The sequence below is a fragment of the Amphiprion ocellaris genome, chromosome 11, assembly GCF_022539595.1.
Source record: "Amphiprion ocellaris isolate individual 3 ecotype Okinawa chromosome 11, ASM2253959v1, whole genome shotgun sequence".
Classification (NCBI taxonomy): domain Eukaryota; kingdom Metazoa; phylum Chordata; class Actinopteri; family Pomacentridae; genus Amphiprion; species Amphiprion ocellaris.
In genome coordinates, this window is record NC_072776.1 from 7378854 (window position 1) to 7403061 (window position 24208).

The window sequence follows — 24208 nt, forward strand, 5'->3', positions numbered from 1 at the left end:
TTTAACATAACCAGCCATTAGCTTTACACTGTTTTACCTCTAAATCTGTTTTAAGCAATTCTGAACATTGCAGCTTCTGATTTAAATATAACAGCACCTCAAAAAGTCAGTAGATTCATTTTTTCCAGTTAAGTAAAACTGTGAAATTGAGACATTTGTTTTACTGTAATCCTGTACCTGATTATTGTTTGCAGGAAGGTAACCTGTCATGCAGGAGAGATTCTCAAAATCACCTCTACTCAGTTTCACGGTGGGAAGTTACTGTAGTTACAGCTGGAGCCAGAGTGGGGAGGGACGTTTATATGTTCCTGCACAGTACAGCCTGAACGTGGACTTGGAGCAGCTGCGAGGAAGGAACTTTTGAGTGCAGAGTACATAAGACAGGACTGTGTGGCTGGTCCATTTTATGATTTAAGAAGCACAAGCTTGCCTCTCAAGTTAGTGTTCAAAGCATCAGTTTAAGGGGAAGATCTGTGGACTTATTTGGCTAGTCATTCCAGGATGTGAGCAAATGCTTTAACTATGCATAGTTTAGTTTCATGGACAGTTTATTCAATGACTAGAGTACTGCCACCAAGAAAGTGAAGTTAATTTCTGACCTTTAAGGACTTCCTTTTTATAGTGGTATCTACCAGATGGCTTCCACTCCTAATCCTTTACCTCTTACAAATGTTGCATTGCCAAGACAGCCAAGTCCTGAACTGCTCAAGTCCAAATGTGCATGATTTCAGATTCTAATCATTTTATGCCAAGCCAAAACCTCAGCAGCTTTTCCTGAGGGCACATTGTTAACAATGGAGCAAGCCGATCAAGCTTTAGCTTTGATGGCCGTCTGCACATTTTGGGTCAGCTGGTGACTAAACTGTGCCAGCATTGAAGACAGACACAACACCTACAGAGTCCTCCCATACTGTCTGACCTGCTCAAGATTAAAAAGCCAATGGCTACTCAAGTGCTTGTTATTGCTCAGGGTGGGTGGAGTGCAAACAAGTCAAAAGCCTACTCAAAAACTAAAGGACACGTGCTTTAGTTTACTTTTTATTTCATTTTCCATATTTAACAAACTTGTGCATTCCAGATTTTATACAAAACAGTTTGACTTGAAAGCATTCACAAGTGGCCAGAGTAGGGCTACAAATAACCAAGTGTAGGTCCATCAGATGTTTCACAGCACACCTGCTCCTTGATGCCACTCTGGAGATGCAGATGCAGCAACAGATGACCAGAAAACCCACACTTCCATACTGTACAGACTGCCTTTTGGGCGAACAAGTGGTGTGGGAGGTGTACAGCCATTGTTAAGTCAATTAGTCAGAAATGCATGTTGGTGAAGTTTTGGGAAAAACAGGGCAGAAGCTTGTGGAATGTACACTGCAGGGGAGGACTGGTCTTCATGATGACTCTGCCTTTTCCTGTTCGATGGCTGCGGAAAGAGGAAGAAAGTTTGTGCGTTAGTTTCAGACACTGTGCACCATAGCAACCAAGTTTTTTTTGGATTGAAATCACACATTACAGCACATACTTTCTTTGGTTGGCAATGTGTTCTTCTCTTGAGTCTCCGTCTTCTTCAGCTTGGATTTGTCAAAGCGTTCGACTTCACCAACATCAGGTTTGTCAGACATGTTTGCAGAGGCTCTAATAACAAAAAAAAAACAACAAACAAGAGCCTATTAATTATGCTCATCTTTCAATTGAGTTCAATCAGCACACCTGATCACAGAGGAGTCACAATCCTGCAGCTTGTAGGGCAATATGATAGATAATTAGGGCTCAAACCAACAATACAATTAATGCAAGATAGATTTGCATGCATTTGTCTTGAGTTTGACTTGAGAAAGCTTTGTCAAGGAGCATGTGCTATTGTTGGACCACCGCCCTTTAGAGGAATCCAGATGAGCAGTCTGCCTTTAACTGTAGCAGATCCCCCTCCTCCACCCTGATCAATTAACTTCACACACAAAACACGCACAGCATCTCTGATTTTTGACTTAATTATCCTACCATCATGCAGCAACTGGTGCTTCTCAGTCATTCTGCAACATTCCTTCGTTTTAATAGCATTTTCTAATTTATTCTTGTAGCTTTCAAAGCTGTGTAATGCTGAGCCAGGACATTACGAAACGACGACAGAAAGGGTAAAAAAAAAAAAAAAAGTACACATAATCTAAAACTGCTTACCAGGGTTTTAGGTAGAGAACCAACAGAAAGCACGCCTCGTTGTCGCAGGAGCAGAGTGATGTGTAGCGCCTCAATCACCCAATAAATACTGCGCAGTATGCAAATAACCCGCACAAGTCACGCCCACTCTGCTTTTACACCAACTTGTTTTTGCTTCTATGTCAAAGCGATCCCCTCCAAAAAACACCCAGAGTAGTTAAAGTGCGATTTATGAAGGTAGGTTTAGGGGGAAAAGGCGTTTATTTTGGGAAAACTAACTTGTAAGACGCACCAGCTGCGCCAGATTAGGTGAGGGAAGGCGATGGATTGATTTCTAACCCTATGAAAGATGCGCATATCAGTGCACCATTACGAGATGATCCTTTGTACCAAAAAGCCACCAAAATATATGCTATACTGTGTGATTTCTGAATGGGACGATGCGTTTAGGTTTAACTTGCACACAGCAACCTGTTAATACTGCTTCAGTCGCGACACCGTGTGGACAAATGAGGTAATAACCAGACGGAGAGCAAATGTTAATTTCAGGTATTGTTTAGTTGATAATCTTTAAATTGCACTGAAATTGTTGTACTGGTTTGAGCAAATTCAAAGAAGTGGTTTGGAGGTGTGATTATGTCATAGTTTGATAGTACAAAATAAGCCTCTGTGTATTTTTTTATATGAATACACATTTTCTGTTACATCAGAGTTGTATGGAGGGTTGTGCATTAGTTTGATACACTTTTTCTGTAATAAGTGAAAGTGTAGGAGTAGGACTTTTGAGATCAGTCACCCTCTCACCCATGAATCTCTCCCCCCTGTAGGCTAAGCATCCCTGCTGACTGGTGATTTTTCCCCCTATTATTGCTATTCAACATTAAATTATGATCATCTTATTTGGACTATTTTGATTAAAAGCTCCCCCAAATAGGACCCTTTTGTGTCAAAGTGAAAACAGATTGCTATAAATCAATGCCAGTTAAAATAAAAGATAAAATAAGTGACTGCACAAGTATTCACCCACTTTAATGTGATTCACTTAATTTGACACAGCCAGTGCTGTGAAATGGAGATCATTTGAGTCTGGTGATTGTTGTGTAAAGACACCTGTATCTGTAAGGTCCAGTCACTGGTGGATCAGCTATAACTACACAAGTCAGGGGATAAGTCAAGAAAATTTCCAAGTCATTAAATATCTCTTGGAGTACAGTAAATCTGCATAGGCTGCCCTGAAGAAATAGACTATTGAGGGAGGCCACTAAGACACCTATGACTCCCCTAAAGGAGGTACAAGCTTCAGCGGCTAAGATGGTAGAGACTGTGCAGACAACAACTGTTGCAAGTTCTTCAACAGTTGTAGCTTAAGGGGAGAGCACCAAAGAGAAAGACACTGTTGAAAAAAATCACATATTAAATCTTGACTAGAGTTTCCCAGAAGGCAGACTTATCTGGGTTGACACTATTGCAATGGAGAAGTCACATTAAGAATAGTAAATGGGGGCCTGCAGGTTATAAATAAATTTATGAAGTGGATTGCGTCAGGTTTAGTTTGTTTCACCAGTTTTGTTTTTTTTTATTGAGTTATTATTTAGTCTAGACTTCAAACTGCCAGTAAACACTTAAATGGACGAATGTGCAGTGCATTTTGTTCTTAAAAGCAGCAAACCAAGTAGGTTAAACTTGTAACCGTACCGATATTTTCTAAGTTAGATGTAGACCATATAATACACTGCAAAATTAGCTTTTACAAAATGACACAGATTTGAAATAGAGTAATTTATTTACATATTGTAATATTTGCACACAAATCACTAGAAATTCAGTATCATTCTGTGCAAGCAAATGACAAAATCATGTCTTTAGTTGTTTTGCATGTAAATCCAAGGCAGAGTAAGAACAATTTTCAAAAACAAGCACACCACATCATAAATCCCTCCCACACTGTCATCACTCATCTTTCACCTGCTGGTGAAGTACTTTGAGTAACTCTTGTTGTACATGACCTGATTATCTACTCGTACGACATTCCTCAGGTTTTGCCAGAACCAGGGCTCTGCGGCTGCTGTTCTCGGCCACTCTACAACACTTTTCTCACACAGTCTCTTCCTCAGGCGCAGGAAGTGAGAATGCTGCAGAACAGGCTCCAGCATCAGCAGTACAATCACATCCACATTTTCATCCAGCAGTCTTTGGTGGGCCAGATACATGGCCAGCTTAAAAGCCCCGGTCTTAACGTAGCTCTCTGTCAAAACAAACAGGGTCTTGCGACTATATTGGATGCTCTGAGTGAGGTTTTCCACCAGCGGGACTCCTGGGGGCCAATCCCTGTCCTCTAAACAAAGAGGAAGATGCTTCTCTCCTTCCTCTTCCAGTTTCACCCGCAGATTCCCCATCACCCACTCAGAGACATGTGGATCTCTGGTGTCATATGTCACAAAAACATCATAAACACTGTCTGATGAGTAAAAGGATCTGTATCCCTTCAGCTTAGCTTTCAGATAGTGTAGGACATAGGAAGCATCCCAGTAAAACAAGTGAGCGGTTGTTGCCACAAACATAAAAACAATAATGAAGAAAGTCGTGACGATGTAGATCTGACATGCTAGACTGTCATTTACACACTGATTAATGTCAAAGTCTATGAGTATTTGACTCTTCTGGTTTGCTGGTGTGTCGCATGTCACCTCAGTGGTCAGTCTAGGGATCTTTATATTGCTGTCTTCAATCCATAAAATGAAATCTAATGAATCACATTTACATTGGAATGGATTTTTCTGCAAGAACAAAGTCTTTATCGGATTTTCACGTCCTGATAGGAAGGTAGATTGATTAATAGTAGTGAGTTTGTTGTAGCTAAGGCTAAGAGTCGTAAGGCTTTTGGGACCCTTTATAAATCCATTGTCTAAGTGGAAAATATGATTATGGCTCAAGTCAAGGAGCGTCAAAGTGTTGGTGATGCTTGAGTCGATGCCTGTGACATTAGACAAAGAATTGAAGCTCAGATCTAAAATTTGAAGTTGATAGAAATGCTTCAGTTTGTCCCATGCAAACTCAGTCAGGCTGTTATGGCTAATGTGTAATGTGATGAGCTTATCTGGTAAACATTCATAAACATTGATTGGAATCTTTGCAATGTTGTTGTGAGATATATCTAAAAGTGTCAGATTAGTTAGATTAGTGAAAAGTGTCTTATATGAACCATCCTTTTCTTTCCAAAGAGTCCCCAGATGATTGTGTGTAAACTGAAGTTCTGCTAATGATTGGCTGTACATCTGTTTTGTTGTTAAGGTAGAAATGGCATTATGACTCATATTCAGAACTCTTAGGACAGGCAGATTTTTTGTAAAATGTAAATTATGTGTAATTCCGAATGCTTGAAAGTAGTGTGCATTGTAACTGATGTCTAGCACTTGTAGTTTCTGTAGTTCATTGAAGGCGTCGTCGTAGGCCAGATCAATCTTATTGAAGGACAGGTCCAGGTAGGTAAGATTAGGCAGCTGGGAGAACTCTGTGCCATTGGGTGCTGCTGAAAATCCATTTCCTGACAGGTTGAGACATGCAATATCTCCATAGCTGTCGAACTGCTTTGGAGATATGAAGAACAGATTGTTTGAGCTGAGGATTAATACTCGTCCAGCATTGAAGCACTCTTGCTTTATAAGGCGGTGGGATAGCTCATAATTAGAGTCCTTTGGATGGGCTTTTCTGATCGGTGAAACAGAAAGATCCAGCCTCTGATTGTATCCGTTACTTGGGTGTTGGGGATCTGGAGTGGGATACAGCCTGTTTTCTGCAAGATATATCATTTTCAAGTGGTGGAATTTCCTGAATATGGTTGAATCAGAGTGAATAATGAAGTTTGTGCCTAAGTTTAACGCGGATAGATTTTTGAGCTCATACAGAGGTTTGAGGGTGCCTGGTTTAATGTTCTGGAAGACCAAACCCTCCAAATGCAATGTTCTTAGTGACTTAAGATTTGAAAACTCTTTTGAAAGGTTTACTGTGTTAGGATAGAACTTGAGAGCAAAGTTGAAAGACAGATCGATTTTTTCTAGCCTGGGTAGGTATCTTAGAAATGTGGCCTCGTCAGTAATTGTTTTTAGTAAGAAGTTAAATGACAGGAACAGTGATTTAAGGTTGCTCAGCCTCTCAAACAAAGAGGGATTCAGGTGCTGCAGCGAATTCCCTCCCAGGTTTAACATCTTAAGCCGCGTTAGATTTTGAAATGCAGCTGGATGAATGCTGAGAGAACCATTTTGACAAGGTACACAGGGAAATGGAGCATTTTGACATCTTGGACAGTTCCCTTGCAGTCCTAGCATTGTTAAATTATGTAACTCACAAAAATGATCCGCAGCTATGTACTCTATTTTGTTAGAACCCAGGTATAATTCAGTTAGTGATGGTGGTAATCCTTTGGGAACTTGGGTTAAGTTGTTAAAAGACAAGTCCAGAGTCTGCAGTTTTGTCATGACTAGAAAACTGGTATCATTTATAGTGACAGATCTACCACAAGGGTTCCACATGTAGCAGTTTCTGGACAACCACAGTTTCGTCACGTTTCTTAGGCCAGTGAGGCTCATGTTATCCATCTTGATTTTGTTGATGTTTAGCTCGAGGATTTCAACAGTGGAAGGGATATTGCTTGGGATGGCTTTCAGACAAATGCCAGAGAGTCTCAGCTGATGCAGTTTTGTTAGATTTTTGAAAGCATTTGCAGCAAAGATCAGTTCTTTGTTCTTGTTGGCCCAGTTGAGGTTGAGCTGAGTCAGATTCAGAAGGTTGGAAAATGCATCAGCGGTAATGTTCTCAATAAAGTTTTCAGACAAATTGAGATCAGTTGCGTTACTCGTTATCCCGTCAGGAACTCTATGCAGATGACGTCCTTTGCAGTCAAATATGACCTTGGAGCTGTTTTGGGCTGTAACATCACAAGGGAACTGCCGCGACATCCACGTAGGTTTGCATTCAGCAGGCTGAATCTCATAATGGCAACACAGACAGAACAGCAGCAAGCACATCCAACATGTGACAGCCTGTAGACAAATAAAGAAATGAACCAACTGAAACAACCTGAACTTAAAAAGTGTACATAATGCGGTACAATGTTATCTTTTTATTTCTTATGTTCAAAGATAGGATCACTTTTTAATTTTTTTTAATGTCACAAAGCAATAGTCTAGACCTCATATAAATTGAAATAGTGTTCATTGCTATGACTTCCTTCTTTCTCACACCCTTCCACTGGATAAAATTGTGGACAAAATCCACAGTCTTTGTTCTGTGCTTAAATGTATTCCAAAGTTTAGCTGAAGTTTTGAGGAGGCATCAGGCGTATGATCACAGCAAGCAAAACCAGTTTCAATAGACCTTTTTCACAGCAAATATTTTGACTTCTAATATTACCATGGCCTAGGAAGTGTTTCTAGTGATGTACCAAACTGTGGACCTAAAGTGGCTCATTAAAATGCGGCTATTGGTGTTAATGTTGTTAATTACAGTTGTGCTTTTTTGACATTTCAAAATGTCTCCAGTGTGTATACTCATATATGCATATAATGTTACTTTTAAATCAGACTTTAAAAAATGTAAACCTATCCTTGGGGTATTTTAAATTGCTTTTCAGCATGGCACCACTTATATCCAGCAGGTGGCAGCAGGTTGTAAGTTTAATAACACTCACTTGGAGTGACTGGCCCTCTTTGGTCTTGTTCTTTGCCAAAAATATATATTCTGTTAATCTATTACAGCAAGACTATATAACATTTGATACCTAAATAGCAATTGTGAGATAAAATGTGAGATAAATCCTAAAAGACACTGCAAGAGTAGAAAATGATAAAATCTTTGAACTGACTCAGTCATATCAAATACACAACAATATGTGCTAATATTAACTAGCATTATAATACTGGTCAAATCAGATGAAATAAGGCTCAAAACCGTTTGATGTATTTAATCCAGTAAGGTTATGTTAGCATTGCTTCTGATTTTTTTTTTTTTTGTGGTTTGTCTTTAAATAAACAATTGTTCAATTTCTTCCTCCACAAGCTACATATTCCCACCTATACTTCCACCTTCCCCGTTTCTTCAGTATAAGTAACTACAGGTTGTTAAAAGTGTTTTATTTCACACCGAGGAACCGAATCACATACATATTCTACATTAAAGCCGTATAATCTCTGTAGTTAGTGATATACAGCCCATCATTCCGTCAAGTGAAAATACTCTGTCTTATGAGCAGTCTGACAAATGGTGTCTTTGAAAATGTGAATTTGAAATAGTTCTGTGGGTTTAAATAAATGTGTGGCTGCATAGCTTTAAATCCCTAAACCCCTGGTTGTTGCCCTTATAAAATGGAAGGTAAAAGTGACAAAATAAAGACGGCGCCTTCTTTTCTTCTACAGAGTTGTGTCAGCTTTAATATACTGTATTTACTGTGGAACACATTTTTTAAAAATGCAAAACAGCTTCCAACAAATTACATGAACAGTCCAGGATTTTGGAGACGAAGAGTTTAGTGAAAACACAATCAAGTGAAGTAAAGGTTTAGTCACAAAAATAATAAAAGCGCAAAATTATATTATGTAAAGTTCAAAAGTAGACAATTCTATTATTTTCTATACAAACAGCAAAGCTTAAAATACAGAGAAACTTGCATCATTAAAACTCACCATTATGCATGTACTGTGTTGATTCCTCAAGATCTCTAAATGACAGCCTCGAAACCAACTGATGCTCTGGCACTTCAGGCAATAGAAAAACTGTGCCTGTCTTGTGTGCCGACAAGGTATTTAATGTCAAAACACCCCATTTAATTTCCTTGTTTTTGTTTTTTTTATGACTACCCACTATAAAAACCTCTGTGGTTGAAGTCAAACATTAAAGTAACAAACTGACTGCTTCACACAAGACCAGCTGTGAGAGAGAAGTAATATATGAATTGAAGAAGTACATTTGTTTCATTTCCCTGTTTCATGTATAATGGCCTGCTTAGACAAAATGAAAAAATTAGAATCCCTTGAGAAAACTGCAAAGAGTACCAATCAATTCTCTACTTAAATGGAAATAGCAGGGAATTTAAAATTAGCACACATTTTCTGTAATCATGACCACCATGAAAAGGCTCATTCATACAGCAGTGATAATGATTCTGCTTACATTTAAACAATGCAATAGTCACACATTATAATCCATATACAGAAGTACATTCAGAACAACAGACAATGGGAGAAGGAACTAAACATTCCAGTAATTGTTCTATTTATAGCGTCTCTTTGAAGAGATTACTGTATTGCTTGTGACTTTCAGTTGCTAAAACACTTCTCAGGCTGAACCAGAAGTATGGCTGAGCTTGAGGATTTGTGGGCCACTCCAGCACAGAGCGCTTATACAGCCTCTTCCGTAATCTCAGGTACTTTGAATTGCAAGGTACTTTCTCCAAGAGAATCAGTACAATAACGTCATTTTTTTCATCCATTAACCTTTGGTTGGCGATGTAAAAAGCTGTCTTGAAGTTCCCCCCTTTGATGTACTTTTTGGTGAGAATGAACACGGTCCTCTTGCTCTTGTGGATGCTCTGGGAGAGGTTGTCAATCAGGGGACATCCAGGGATCCAGTCTCGTTCCTCCAGACACAGCGTCAGGCGTCGTTCTCCGCGGTCCTCCAGATGCACGCACATTTCCTTCATCACCCACTCTGACACCGCAGGATCCTCCTTGTCGTAGATCACAAAGGCATCATAGACGGCACTCTGGGAGTACAGGCGGCCATAGCCTTTGAGCTTGGCCCTGCAGAAGTGGTAGATGTACCAGACGTCCCACAGGAAGAGATGGCTGGAGATGGACAGGGTGAGGAAGCTGAGGATGAGGGAAGTCATGAGGGTGTAGAGAATGATTGACAGGTAGTTGTGCTGGCAGGCCAACAGGTCCACTGAGACCACAGCCTGACCTCTCTGTGCCCCTGGATCAGCACAGTTAACATCTGTACCCAGCCTAGGAATGGTTACCGAGGTACTGTTGAGCCATTTGACAAACCAAGTAGCATTGCAAGTACACAAGAACTGGTTGTTGTGCAGAAGTAACATGTCCATTTGATTAAGAACATCGTCAGGAAAGCTGGATTTTTCAATGTATTGTATGTAATTAGAGCTAAGATCCAGATGTTTTAAGTTATAGGCATTCTTGAGGAAATCTGATGTGAGTTTTAGGATGTGGTTTTTTTGTAAGATGAGTGTCGTGAGAGATGTTGTACAGTTTGACAGCATGGATGGAACCGTAGTTAAGCTGTTTCCACTGAGATCTAAGACTTTTAAATACTTTAAAAATCGGAGCTTCTCCCAGGCAAATGAATTTATTCTGTTGTTTTTAATGTAGAGCTCGGACAGCTTGTCTGGCAAACCGATCAACACATCAGCTAAAATACAATTGAGGTTGTTTTCAGAGATATCGAGGACAGCCAGATTAAGTAATTTTTTGAAATAGTTGACAAATCTGTTGTCTCCATCTCTCCACAACATATCTAACCGGTTATCTATGAACTCTAACCTCTCTAGAGATTCACTCTCCAGCTCTGTGTTGGTGGAGGTAGAGATCTTGTTGTGGTTCATCAGTAGTGTCTTGAGCTTTTTTAAATTCTTTGTGAAATTAAGCATGTGAGTCAAGCCTTCTGATTCGAAATAATGGTTATTGTTACTTATATCCAGAATGACTAGGTTTGTCAGCTCTTTAAATGCGGTGGAGTAGAGCAGGTCCAGCCGATTGGATGAGAAATCCAGATACTGTAAATTACTCAGATGGGTAAATTCAGAGCCATTCAGACTTTGGCTCATTGCATTTCCGGACAGATTAAGGCATCTCAGCTCTTTAAGATTCAAAAATCTTGAATGCAAGAAGAATATATTATTTCTGCTCACATCCAGAGTTTTCCCAAACTGACTACAGTCCCTGTTGACAAAAGATGTAATAATTCCAAGTTCTTTATCTTTGTATTTGCAACTGCGAGCATATTCATCATACCTGAAGTAATGAATCTCTCTCACTTCCTGATTTTGGTACTCAGCAGAGGCCGACATAGGAGACCAGTGAAAGGGCTCTCCTCCAGAGAAACCAAAGGATTCTTGGCCCTCGGAGGGTGAAGATATTTTGTTGTCAGACAGACTGATTATTTCAAAGCTGTTTAATTCCATCAGAATACTAAGGTTTGCTATTTTAATGAAGTTTGTACCCAGATCTACAACCTTCAGGTTTGGTAGAGATTTTAAAGGAGCAATGCTTTCTGGTTCTAGCTGCTGAAACACAAAGCCCTTTATTCTGAGAATTTTAAGAGACTGGAGATAGCAGAAAGCGTAGCTCAGTCTCAGTGTTTGAGGATACCTCTGAAGCTCGTAGTTAAATGAAAGGTCCAGCTCCTCTAGTTTGCTCAGGGATTTTGGGAAGGCAGTGACTCCTATCTCTCTTGCTAAAAAATTTGAGGAGAGATCAAGCACCCTGAGCTCTGATGTGCTGTCAAACCATTCCCGTGGCACACTTGTCAGGGAGTTACTGTGCAGGCGTAATGTCTTTAGTTTTGTCAACATTTTAAAAGCCGTTTTGCTGATCTTAAGTGGTGCATTATTCGGGCAGGGGGTGCATGGGAAAGGGGCATTGTAGCATCGAGGACAATTTCCGCTGATGTCTAGAATCTCAAGGTTAGTTAAGTTTTTGAAATCCTCATCAGTGACTTCTGTAATGTTATTGTTATAGAGATACAGCTCCCTTAAACTTGTAGGTAGTTGATGTGGAATGAAGGACAGGTTATTTGACTTAAGAGACAACAATTTTAAATTGTAAAACTGTGCAAATGCACCGTCCTCTATGCCGTAAGAATTATTACAGGGGTTACGATAATAGCAGTTTTGTCCAAGGTAAAGCACCTCAACATTTCTGATCTCAGACAGCTTTGCTTTAGAAATATTGTAAATGTGATTCACTTCCAAACTCAGGAGGATCAGATTGGAAGGCAGGCCTTTAGGTATACTGTCGAGCTGATTGCCATCTAGATACAGCGCTCGCAGATTCCTCAGCGTGGTGAAGGTATTTTCCTCAATCGTCACGCTCTTGATGCACACACGATCCTTGGGGCCGATTTTGATGGGCACACAGTTGCACCTCATGTCAATCTCAGTCAAGTTCTCCAGACCGTGAAAGGAGGTAGAGTTTAATGAAGGAATGTGGTTGATGGTGAGCGTCAGGTTGGTGGTGTCTCTTGGGATGCCATAGGGGATGTATGTGAGGCTTCTCTCGGTGCAGTCCACCTTTACCTCAGTCCCGTTGTTGTCATCAATAACATCACATGGCAGAGTTTTTGGGTAAGAGATGCTAGTTGTCGAATTAGGGAGAAAAGACCAGAAGCCCAGCAGTGCCACATACATCTGCACAGAAACACAGGCAGCTTCATGAGTGACGTGTTGAAAGCTACTAATATATTACATCCCAAATATAACACATAATGCACATCACAATCAGCATCACAAACATCAATAATTTGAGTAAGGCATATGTAGTATATTCTACATTGTAATGCAACTAGTGTACAACACAAGCAAACCTGTCATTTTCCAGCTCTGATCAAAGCCAACCTACATTTTACTGCTTATGAAAGATAATATTGTATAATAGATGAACAAAAATATCTCCTACTCACCAGGTGGATGAACATTATGTACGTGAGAGACTGAAAAGAGATCCTGCTATCAAGAGTTCTATTGTGAAGTTTGACAGAGTACTGAAAGAAGCGTGATATTCACTTCTGAAGTGATAACATGAAAGTAACAGGTGGCAGAGTTAGCCTTTTGTGTATAAAATTAGCAAGAATCACTTCCTTAAGTTTGTTAGAAACCAGGCACATCAAAATCTTCCATCTTCTCCCATGTCTGTACCGGTTCACTGATAGATGTTTGTTATAGAAATGTGATTTATGACAATATTACTAATGATGTTTTTGTTTACAATACAAAGATCAAGTTTATTAATCTGTAATTTGCTTTTAGTGTACAGTATGACACATACAGCTGGTGGAATTACAGGTATTTTAGTGACCAGCACGTGTGATAAGAGTAGTTTCATTTCTCATGAGCGTGCAGAGGAATGTGAAACCGAGGCTTGGCTTTAGGTATACCACCTTACTGGGTAAACATGTAATTTTGGCAGTGGGCAGAATTGTTTTTCTGTTATGTGTAGCTGCTTTGTGGCTGTACGACTGAGTAACTCTCAGCTATTCAGACTGATCAGACAGTGTGTATGTCTGGTCCCTCTTGAGACATCAACTGAACAGATTCAGTATTGTCATGCAAAGCATATACCTGATCAGCCACATTCATAGTAAAAAAGATGGCAAAGAGTCTTTAGCAAAAACCTGCAGTGAGACATCCTTGCAATTGTGCCGTCTGGAACAGCCTTTTCTGAAGATTAGAAGGCAGCAGAAAATGCTGATATTTTTTAAAACCAAACTGAAGACCTACCTTTAAAAATCTTTCTTTTAGTTCATTTTTATTTATGAAATTTACTTATGACAGTATATCTCAGTTGAGAGTAGTGTGAGGGGGTAAGGATTTTTTTTTTGTTTTATAAAACACTTTGCCTTATATTCCATTTGCATGAAAAGTGCTATATAAATAATATCTAATTGATTGGCAAAGCGTCTTTTTTAGCTATTCTAGTGATTTTGTGGCTGCTGGTCTGTTCCTCAAGCACCACCATCATTTTATTTTTTTCCTGTTAAATATCGCCACACTTTTGAACGGAATTGGCACAGAATTTTGAACAAACATTTGTGGTGAATCCAATTTACCGTGTGGCTATAGTATGTCACATGTAAGCTAAAATGTCAGACGACTGTGTGATAGTCTGCCATAAAATTTAGCACAAGTCCCTTTAAACTAACCCGAGTTCCACCAGGTCTAAACTAATAATATTTCCATTAGCCACAGCTGTGCTTTGTGTTTGATTGTAGTAAAAATGAATAAGTCAACATTATATCTGCTAAATATGAGCATGGTAGCACTGGCTGATCTTAGCATTCAGCTCAAAGCTTCAAAGAGTTGCTAGTGTGGCTGTTGACTCTGACAGCCTTGTTTTATTCAGCTGAATTCACATAATGCGACATGTGCGCGACTACTCTCACACATAACATTGCGCAAACACTCTCTTGGCAGCCAAGGAAGTGAAACAGACCATCATCATCATTAATGCAAAAAGCATTTCCACCACTCAGACTTGAGTGAATGGTAAAATCATGAATTATTAAACATAGTTACAAAACTAAACATAGGTCAAGAAACTTTTCTGTATGAAGAATGAAATTTGTCTCTGTTTTTAGTGCTTTTTGGTGGAAAGTGAGTATGAATTTGCATGCACCGCCACAAAATTAACTAAAACGTGGCATTGTATGAAAAACTGACAGGTAGTAACACGAGGAAGAGAGATAGACAAAAATAATTTGAGATAAGACTTCTACAAAGTTTTAATTTCTTTAATGATGTTGACAAAAATAACAAGAAAGTACTCAGTGTTCATGTGTAAAGATTTCCTTAAATTATCTGACTTCAGAAAATGATAAAGTTTTATGCGTTACTTTGATTTCATCACGTCTTGTCCTGTGCAGTGATTTGTCTAGAGCTGTATATATTGTATGCATTTCTTCAACATAATATATATTTTACAATTTATAAACAAAGTACTAATAAGGTGGTAGTTATCGACATGTTAAGCTCCTAATATAACCAATAAATCATTAAAATAATCCCTATTATGTAATTATAGATAATATACTTGAGAGGGTCATATGCTTCTTAATAGAGACCTCAATATAATCTATTTAAAACTTTAATTATTCATATAATTTTATATTATCTTTACATAATAAAATATTGTATACACAAGGCAAGTTTATGTTTTTTCACAGCAGTTCACATTGGTTATAAACCCATGTCTCTCATGTATGGCTTTAAAATCAATAATCAGGATAAAATAACAACAGTTTTTTTGTTGAGCAGTGTTGTCAGTGAGTGAGTTAGTGTGTTTATAATAGCAGACATGGTGCCAGAGTAATGTGTCAATGCATTCACACTTTGGTCACTGGCGGAGCCTCCCGAAGCCGCTTCAGCAGCTTTCAGCAGACACACGTAGTTCATGACGACCTCATCCACCTTGGCTACCACCTCTCGCCGTTCGCTCTCGGTGCTCAGGCCTTCCACTAGTGACATGCAGGCTTGCGTCAAACAACACAGTGTGTGGAAGCTGTGCGTCAGTGTGAGCAGCAGCTCTTCTGGGCTGCTGTACTCCATGGCCATCTGACTGCAGGCGCCACTCAGCACTTTGGCCTGCATGAAAAGCAGCTGGGAGAATGTTTCCATGTCAGCGTCGGTGACCTCGGGCACGTCACCTTTGGCCGAGCGGCCTACGCTGGAACGTAATATGCTTATCATGTCTAAGGCATCCTTCCGTGCAAGTGCAAACCCTGTGTGAAGGCTGTAGGTTTTTCCCTTCATCGAATTTATACAAGCAAGTCTTGCTTGTAGGCTCATGTCATTCATAGCTGAGGCCATGTTGCTCTGCTCAGCCTTACTGTCTGCTTTCAGGATAGTTTTTTCCTTGCCACCGGAAGAAACCGAGCTGTCAGAGAACAGAGCTTGTGGGGGTATCTCTCCATCGTCATCCCCGCTGTGAGTGCTTGACTTTCTCCTGAGGAAGCAGTGACTGAACGGCCCATGGCACCTCCACGTAGCAGCATCCAGCCTCGGTGCCGTTGACTCTGTCAGCAACAGAGAGGCTCCTCTTAGCAGCCGTCTACCAGACGAATTAGAGGCGACTGAACCATGGGACAAGCTTTTAGGTAAGGTTTTGGCTGAGAATGTCCTCCACACTTTTGGGGGATCTTGGGACTTCGAATTTTGACCGTCGTTCTTCCCTGTAAGTGTGGCTTTGGTCTTTTCTAACAGTGCTTCCAAGCTCTTAGAACCTGGCATTAAGGTGCTCCAGCTCCTCCTGAGCATCCGAACCCTGCGTGGCTTCCTGAGGCTGCCTGCTGTAGGGTCACACGAGCATCCGCTTGAGGGGAAAGCCAGGGCGTGTGGGTCGGGCTCAGGGCTGGCCTGTGTTAGCCCACTGGGCTCTGTGCTACTTCGTAATGATGAAGGTGACATGGTTGTGGTGGTGGTACTGGTCTCATTACAGAGAGCTAAAGATGACTCTTCCCCAGCCTTCTTCAGCTGTGTGCAAGCTACACTAGGGGTAGTAGGGAAACAAAGAGAACTGTTAAGCATCTCCCTGACAGAAATGCAATTTTTTCAGTTTATTCATTTTTCTCTTTTGATTACTAGTGCAAGCAGTAAGAAAAAGAAAGTATTACAGTTAGGAAAGATTTTTTAATTGCTAGACTAATTAATGAGTGAACAGTTTGACATTTTGGGAAATAATTTGCAGATGATTGGAACATCGAAGCTGCTTTAATATCTATGTACTAAATATGAAGCAGGACCAGCAGCTAAATAGTTTAGCTGAGTAAAGAACACTGGAGTTTGGGAGAAGTGGCTAACTTGCTCTGTCCAAAGATAACAAAATCTGCCTGTCAGCACCTCTAAAGTTCAATAGCATTAACAGTTTATATCTTATCTGTTGAATCTCTACGAAGCCCAAAAACAGCAGTTCAGGTTTTTATGGATTATTATATTTTGGCCTGTTTCGCTAACTTCTCTGAGCCCCACTGACTTCATGGCAACCTCCTGGTGAGGTCAGGAAGAGGAGGCTACCGTGTTAAACATAACCCTCTGCAAAACCAAAACTTCTCCTTTTATTCTTTCAAGCTTCACACTGAAAAGCCACATATCAAAGTGATAGAAATATTTTCCTCATTGCAAGTAAGTAAATTAGCAGATTTCCCAAAATGTCAACCAAATTCTTGTAAGCACAGTGGTCTTTGGAGACAAATGGGGATGCAAATGTATTTTATAATTCCTGGAAAGACTACTGAAAAAAATCCATGCTGTGAGCATCACAAGCAAAGTAATCCTCCCTTTAATTTACCATAGTGAAGGCAGAAAGCTGAGACAAATATATCAACAAACAAAGTAGTAAAACACAATCCTCATGGCTACATACCACTAGATGTAAATGAGAAAGTGATTGACAAATTGAAATGTACCTTTTGAAATATACTATTTCACTTATTTGCCTTCAGACCACCCTTCTAAAATGTGGCTTCTATTCTTTTCATGCATTCATAGAGATTAGAGGGAGCACCTTCCTGCTTAGTTTTACCTGTGGTTTCTTTTATCTTGGGCATCCTGTGACTGCCATCCCGTGTCGTCCCGAAGCCAGGCTCAGCGCTGGTAGCTGCATGAATCTTCCTCAGCAGGGTCGGGTCCATGGGATGGCCCGGCTTCCCCTGCCCCGGGGCCCCATAAGCCTTCTCCTCGGGCGGGACGTAGCTCAGCCCCTTGAGCGAGGACTCGGACAGTACATGCATATTGTCTGTGGCACAAAGGGGAGAATCCATGGGGGTGACACAGCTGCTGCTGCCTGTGCTACAACCGGCATCTATAGAGGAGCACTGTGAGCTCTGGAGGGAATGAATGCCTTCACTTTGTATCGATGACATGCGCTTGCTCACGTGGTAGTCGTATAACCGTGTGACGTCTTGCTCTGAGGGCTTCGCTTGCTGCTGCTCGTTATCCTGTGCAGCAGCATCTCCCTCTGCAGGGACGGGCCCTTTGGATGGGGAGATGAGATGGGCATTTCGCTGTTGGCTTCTTTCATCTGAGTCCTGCTTCTCTCCCTTTGCTGTCAACCTGTCTGCGTGGGAAGCCTGTGAGTCATTCACACATTCTGGAGCAAGATTCTCTGCCATTTTGTTCCCGGACACTCTCTGCTGCCATTTTTGATGCCTGTCTTTAAAGTGAGTTCGACCCAGATCAAGTTGATTCATGTAATAGGAATCTCTCACAGTGAAAGCGTTATACTTCCCCACAAGATGAGGGGCCTCTTCCTTAGCCGAGTCTTGCGAGGCCGTGTGCGACTTATCGGAGGATTCACAGGTGTTTCCTTGGTTTCTGCTCTCTGTCTCCCTCTGTTTACCTCTCTGCCTGCTCATCACTGAGCCCATGTGCATTTTAGTGAAATATTCACTCACTGATTTTATTTCCATAGTCTCTGGCTCCATCTCACCGCCATCCGAGTGAAATATCTGTGAGGATGCCACAGCAGAAGATTTCGCCTCCTCCTCCTGATGCTCCTGAGGGTTGTACTGCATAGCTCCTGCTCTGCCATCACTCGGTGCACTCACCTCTGTCTTTTCTTCATTCATGGCATGGTATGCTTCGGCCATGGCTACATGCATTCTCAGGTGGCTCTCTGAAAGTCTCTGAGCGGTGGCCAACTCAGAGCTCTCTGTCATCTCAGAGGAGTTTGTCTCATTGCCAGAATCTGAAGACTCGGGGCTAAATGCTCGTGATATTTCTACACCTGTGTGTCACAGAAAAGAAAAAGAAAAAAAAAACATCTCATTAACAACTTCATCTGTGGCACAGAGAAAATATCACAAATTAAGGAGTGAGTCAAACATGAATAATGGTAATGGCAATGTGAATCAGCATGTAATTGATAAAATAATTAAATCATTACTTCAGAGTAACACTGACAATCATAAATATAAATCATTACATATTATCATTCCACTTAAAATTTAAATAACATTTTAGAATCAATAAAATATTCAAGTGCTGGCAACCTTCCATCTCACTGAATCAATGTTCTGTTTGTCCAGAAAAATGATAAAACTATAAGGTGCTTTGTCATGCATACATACAGAAGAGAAAAAGAAGAAGCTATAAACATATTGTTTATTCTTATAAGATCTTCTATAATAGCCTGGACAAAATTAGTGATACCCCTTGGTGGTGGTGCTAAATAAGTGGCTTGGATTGTTATTTGAAGCAGATAACTGCCTTTATTCACATTCACAGGAGTCTTCAATCTTTTAGTCAATCATTTTATCATCCATTTATCTTATTTAAATGGAGATGCAGTCACTGAGCTGTTTGGTATCATTGGGTGCTCCCCACTGAAAATGAATACGAAAAAGAAAGAAAAGAGAGCTGTTGAAGGAGACACAGAAGAAAGCAATATTTGCCAAGTTTGGTCATAGTGAAGGAAGAGACTACAAGATGGTCTCCAAGCAACTCAATGTTAGTGTGACCTCAGCTGCTAATATTATTACATTATTAAGTTTAAGGTTCAAGGGACCGTAGCAAACCTTCCTGGACCTGCAAGTGGAAAATTGACTGAACAGAAGGATCGTTTGAATGGTGGGAGAGGAACCACGGAAAATTTCAAGATCAAGGTTCAACAGTGTCTGGTCGAAGCATATGTGATTTTCAAAATGAAAGCGGGCTCCATAGAAGAAGATGCAGGAAAACTCTACTTTTAAGAGAGAAACATAAAAATCTGGAGTTTGCTAAAATGCATATTGAAAAGTCACACTGCTCCTGGGAGAATGTCCCTTGGACAAATGAAACACAACTACAGCTTTCACGAAAGAAAAGATGAAGCTTTTGAAGAACTGTGAAAGATGGAAGCGACTTAGTTGGTAACAGCTGTTATGGCGTTGCTTTGCTGCAGGGTACAGAGTGCCTTGAGACTGTGCAGGGCGTAATGAAATCAGAAGATTATCAGGGCATTTCTGAGTGAAACATGACTTTCCAGTGTGACAGAGCTCAGTCACAGGTCATGGTTCATCCAACAGCACAGTAGATATAAGATACTGTTGATCTAAAAGCACCAATGAATGGATGAAAAGGAAAATTGGATGATTTTAAAGCAACCTGCTAAGATTCTTGATGTTAATCCAAATCAGCATCTCCAGAAAGAGCTGAAAGAAAGACACCAGCCATCAAATCTGAGAATGGAAGCAGTTTGCTTAAGAAGAATGGAACAAAGCACCAGTAAAAAAGTGTAGAAGTCTTGTTGGTAGTAATGAAAAGTGACAACTGATTTCGGGGAATTAGTTTCTTATGTTTACAAGTGGAAGGGTACCAATAATTTTGGTCCAATCTGTATACGGCTATTTGCGATTACTTACTTTCTCTTATGTCTGACCTTTTACATTGTTTAGCGTGCAACTGAGGAAGACCAAATGATTTACAAGAACAAATCTTAACAAATGAAAGACACAATGATCAGCACAAATGCTTGTACTTTCAAATGATTTAAAGAAATACTCACAAATGGAAACATAGAACAAAATGGGTTTTATTGAAAAAAAATCAACAACAAATCAAAAGTGAATGGCTGGAACATGTGTGGTGTTAATGGATGAATGTTACAATAGTATAAGGAGAACCTGTGCTACTCTCTGACTGTGCTGGACTCTGTTCCTCAGATGCAGCAAGGGCCTCGAGTGCCTGTAAGGTGGACACCACTGCATCATCCAGAGGCTCCCCGGGGCCCTCTGCTCCGTGGGTGGGCACTGAATCTATGAGAGACACTGGGATATCATTGCAGGCTCCCTGGGCCCGAATTCCAGCCCCTTGCTGCTCCTCCTCATCAGAGCTGTCCCTGAAACCAGGAGGAGGAGCAGCAATGGCCATGTTAAGAGAGTGCAGCAGTACGTCATTGTCCTCCTCGTCATTACCCTCCGGTGGGGGGGGGAGGGAGGTCAAGTCAATGATGTCATCGCTGGACCCTGAGAGCGAGAGCAGTGTAGGCTTGTCAGTGTCACTCATCACCATGTCTTCCTCACAGCTGATGTCATCCTCATCCTCTGCGTCATCTGTTGTCTCAGCGTAGCAGATATCATGCAGCAGAGGCTCCTCGATGCACTCGCTAGGACTAAAGATTTTAGTGGAGTACTGATACCCGTCTTCTATGGCATCCATCATCTTATAGTCTTCCTCGAGACGCCTGTACATGGGGCTGTGATTGTCTAGAATCTCCGGGCCTTCATCCATCAGTCTCTGGTAGCCCAGATTTTGAGGGTTTACGCTGTCTAAGGGAGGGTCTCCAAATATGAAGGAGACCTTTGCACTCCTGGAGGAGTCCTGGGGTTTCTGCCTTGGAACATTGAGATAGGTTTGGGAACAAGGGATTCTGCAGCACTCTGCTCTCTGGGTCATTTGAATTGAGTGCTGGGGCTGGTGGATCTCAGTTACATAGATGGGTTGGCCTTCACATCTGCCATGGTCGAGGTATTCGCACTCCGGGTCAGAATAATCTTGGCTGCACCTCTGGTTGTTTCTGTCTTCACATCCTTTGTGGGGTGTACTGTATGTACACTCAATGGCCTGGTAGTTCTGCTTTACTCTTGCTGCATGACCTGCAAAGAGGAACCAGAAAATCAAACAGCTCTATTTAAACACAGCACATTTTGATGAGTCATCTTGTGATCATTTCAGACATACTTGTGTCCATATTATCTGTGTTTTTGGCCACATTGAAGATGGAGCGCCGAGAGTCCACCAGTAATCTGTAGTAGCCAGCAGTCAAACAGGCCAGATTCATTGCATCAACAGACTCCATTAAGAGAGTGATGGGCTGTGAAAGAGGTGGATAATCAGACAATGAGCACGAAAAATAGAGGAGAGTAGGGTTGTACAACAAGGTTATAATGACTGCAATGACTCAACATACTTTCTGCAAAAATATTTAGGAAAGGGAAGAAGGTTCGTTAACCTTTACGTCCAGAACATGTAGTTCCACTCTAACCCTGTTCTCATCTTCTGTATACATCTCAATGCGGTTGACATGACTAAAATCAGCCAGAAGTGCAACCAGGTTTGTTTTGGTGTTAATCACATGACTGATGCCATATTTGGGTCCCACCAGCAAAGTCACTTCCGTGTGCTTCTCGCCTTGCTGTAAAAGGGAAGAAAGGCAGCATATACATCATTCTTTGCATGTAAATGAACAGTATGTGACTCTGGCTACGCACAGTGTGAGGCAGAAAGATTGTTGCACTCACAACTAGCGTGGATTTAAACACACGTCCTCCATAAAGCCTCAAGTCACTGAGATACTTCAGATAATGGACCTTTGCCTGCAAGGCAGTCAGCTGGAAGGGAGAGGAAAGAGGAGATGTATGATAAGACGCAAGCTGAAACTTACATTCACAGCAGAATGTCAAAAAGTGTCTGTTCAAGCAACCACTCTGCACGACTATTTTGAAACTTAACGCTCCACTAGGTGGTAGCCAAGAGCCAGATGTGATGTAAGGAAAAGATGGAGAGGCGTACAGATGTGGACTGATGAAGCGAGAGAAAGGAAGAGGTAGCACAGTCTACCTTTTTGCCAGGCGGCACCAGGTTTTGGTTGGTTTTGAGGATGTGAGTGAGGGCTTTTTTGATGTTCTTCTCTTTCATGCTAGACAGCACTGCAGGAGGCAGGAACAACGCCAATCCCCACTCCTTCCTACAGATGCACAATTCATAAAGATTAAAAAAGGTCACTCAGTCACAATGAAAAACAGTCGAGTCATCAATCAAGACTGGTGATTGATTTACTTCACCCAGTGGTGGTGGATTGATTAACTGACAGGGTACAGTCAGAGTCATTATCTAACCAGGGATATAGCTTCTGGTGTAGCAGCAGAACAATGCGAGTGAGATCATTATTATTTTACAGTTTAACAGCCCTCTACAGAATCCTCTGCAGCTGGAATAAGTTATTAGAAAGAACAAAATGACTCTGTATTTGGAGACATGCAGATGATTCCAGCAAGCACAGCGTATTGTGAAATCCAATCTACTTACTCAATATACTTCAGGGAAACTTTCTGAGTCTGTTTGGTATTGATGGTTAGAATATACATTTGCAAGGCAGCCAGACGGAGAGCCATGTCGTATTTCAGCTCTGACCCAAATCTTTCCAATACAACATCATTACAGCTCTGGAAGAGGCAGAGATGGAGGAGACAGGAATAGGTTACATGTCAGTCAGATATATTGTCTCATACAGCGAATGTAACATAAATACCATTCAATTCCACTGCACAATATTTTGTGTTTTCTGTATCTGGTGGTATTTACCTGAACATACAGGTACTCAAATGCTACTGCATCTCTCCTAAGAAGGTCCACGGGATCCTTTGGGACAAAAGTAATCCGAAAAAAGCACTTCATCTTGTGTGACCCTGGCCTCTGTGTCACCTGGAACACAAGTCAAAGATAATGAGGGTCTCATTAGTCATGAAGTGTTTGCAGGAGTCTGTGTGGTAATAAGCAGTATTCAGAGTAGCTATGTTTTCCTAAAACTGTCCAGTGATATTGAAGCCAAAAAAAAAAGAAGAAAATGAAAACTAGATTTGTTCCCATTTACTGCTTTGGAGCCAAAAAACTAAGAAGTAAATTGTCGTCAAGAGGCTGAATCAGAGGCGATGTATGAAAAATCATGAACTGGAAACAGACACAACCACAAAAACCAAAAAAGAGACAAATAAAACCGGCCACTTCAGCCATCTACAACAGAAAAATGGAGAGACAGCTAATCATTCATGTGAGATAATGTTCACTATGTCAGAAATTACTCAGAAAAGGTGTTTCTATCTCCCATAAAGCACAGTAACTCTATTATGAGAAAGTCAAAAAGCACCTCAAGCCAGCATAAAGAGAGCAAATTTTTCTTGCAATTTGACATTTTTCTTAACCTTTTCTGATGCAATACTTCAGAATGAGATACACGAGAGAAACTCGGCTAGTGATTCAAAGTATACTTTAGGAAATCACCTTTTAAACACTGTTTTCTCAGGGAGCTGGATAAAAAGCTTGATGCCACTTGATCTTAGCTTAGCTTAGCATAAAAGCTGGGAACAGAGAAACAGCTTCCCTGACTCCATACAGTCTGCCTACTAGCACCATATGACATTTTGTTTAATTCATAAAGAGCTAAAGTGTAAAAGCATCATGTAGTGGTTTTCTTGAGGGACTGCTTCTTCGCTTGCAGTGACTCCCTAGTTTGTGCTACAGTCAGTTAAGCAAACATCTGACTTCATCTTTTACATAAGTGGACAAATAAAGTAGATG

At 40.8% G+C, this 24208-nt stretch overlaps 4 protein-coding genes across 9 annotated transcripts in view; all 4 read right to left on the bottom strand.

Annotated features, from left to right (window-relative positions):
• Positions 1-1025: 1025 nt before the first annotated feature.
• On the bottom strand, positions 1026-2334 carry tmsb4x (thymosin beta 4 X-linked). Its single transcript, XM_023292544.3, has 3 exons — positions 2179-2334; positions 1523-1635; positions 1026-1423 (listed from the first exon to the last, which is right to left on the bottom strand). The coding sequence occupies exons 2-3, from the start codon at positions 1620-1622 to the stop codon at positions 1392-1394; spliced, it is 132 nt and encodes a 43-aa protein (XP_023148312.1). The 5' UTR covers positions 1623-1635; positions 2179-2334; the 3' UTR covers positions 1026-1391.
• Positions 2335-3948: 1614 nt separating this feature from the next.
• On the bottom strand, positions 3949-8967 carry LOC111583413 (toll-like receptor 8). The gene is made up of 2 exons (XM_023292501.3): positions 8835-8967; positions 3949-7196 (listed from the first exon to the last, which is right to left on the bottom strand). The coding sequence occupies exons 1-2, from the start codon at positions 8835-8837 to the stop codon at positions 4119-4121; spliced, it is 3081 nt and encodes a 1026-aa protein (XP_023148269.2). The 5' UTR covers positions 8838-8967; the 3' UTR covers positions 3949-4118.
• A 443-nt stretch (positions 8968-9410) lies between these two features.
• Positions 9411-14528, bottom strand: tlr7 (toll-like receptor 7). The gene is made up of 2 exons (XM_023292502.3): positions 12844-14528; positions 9411-12571 (listed from the first exon to the last, which is right to left on the bottom strand). Exons 1-2 carry the CDS (start codon positions 12856-12858, stop codon positions 9425-9427), a joined length of 3162 nt encoding a protein of 1053 aa, XP_023148270.1. The 5' UTR covers positions 12859-14528; the 3' UTR covers positions 9411-9424.
• Positions 14529-14656: 128 nt separating this feature from the next.
• The window catches only part of frmpd4 (FERM and PDZ domain containing 4), a 36398-nt gene continuing 26846 nt past the window's right edge, over positions 14657-24208 (bottom strand). For 5 of the 6 annotated variants that reach the window (XM_035958272.2, XM_035958273.2, XM_023292503.3 and 2 more), the window contains 9 exons: positions 23216-23335; positions 22940-23076; positions 22472-22598; positions 22153-22242; positions 21864-22046; positions 21593-21725; positions 20536-21507; positions 17457-18659; positions 14657-16419 (listed from right to left, as the gene is read on the bottom strand). In XM_035958272.2, coding sequence (XP_035814165.2) covers positions 15158-16419; positions 17457-18659; positions 20536-21507; positions 21593-21725; positions 21864-22046; positions 22153-22242; positions 22472-22598; positions 22940-23076; positions 23216-23335 — 4227 coding nt within the window. In that variant the 3' untranslated portion in view covers positions 14657-15157. Of the gene's footprint in view, positions 16425-17456; positions 18660-20535; positions 21508-21592; positions 21726-21863; positions 22047-22152; positions 22243-22471; positions 22599-22939; positions 23077-23215; positions 23336-24208 lie in introns of all 6 variants that reach the window. The other variant, XM_055015552.1, reaches the window with a different exon arrangement.

Bases quoted from the DNA above. Each gene is read 5' to 3' on its own strand.
- tmsb4x (XM_023292544.3), bottom strand. From the start codon at position 1,622: ATGTCTGACAAACCTGATGTTGGTGAAGTCGAACGCTTTGACAAATCC. The intron at 1,424-1,522 runs GTATGTGCTGTA...CTCTTTCCGCAG, and splicing joins CACATTGCCAACCAAAGAAA to CCATCGAACAGGAAAAGGCA.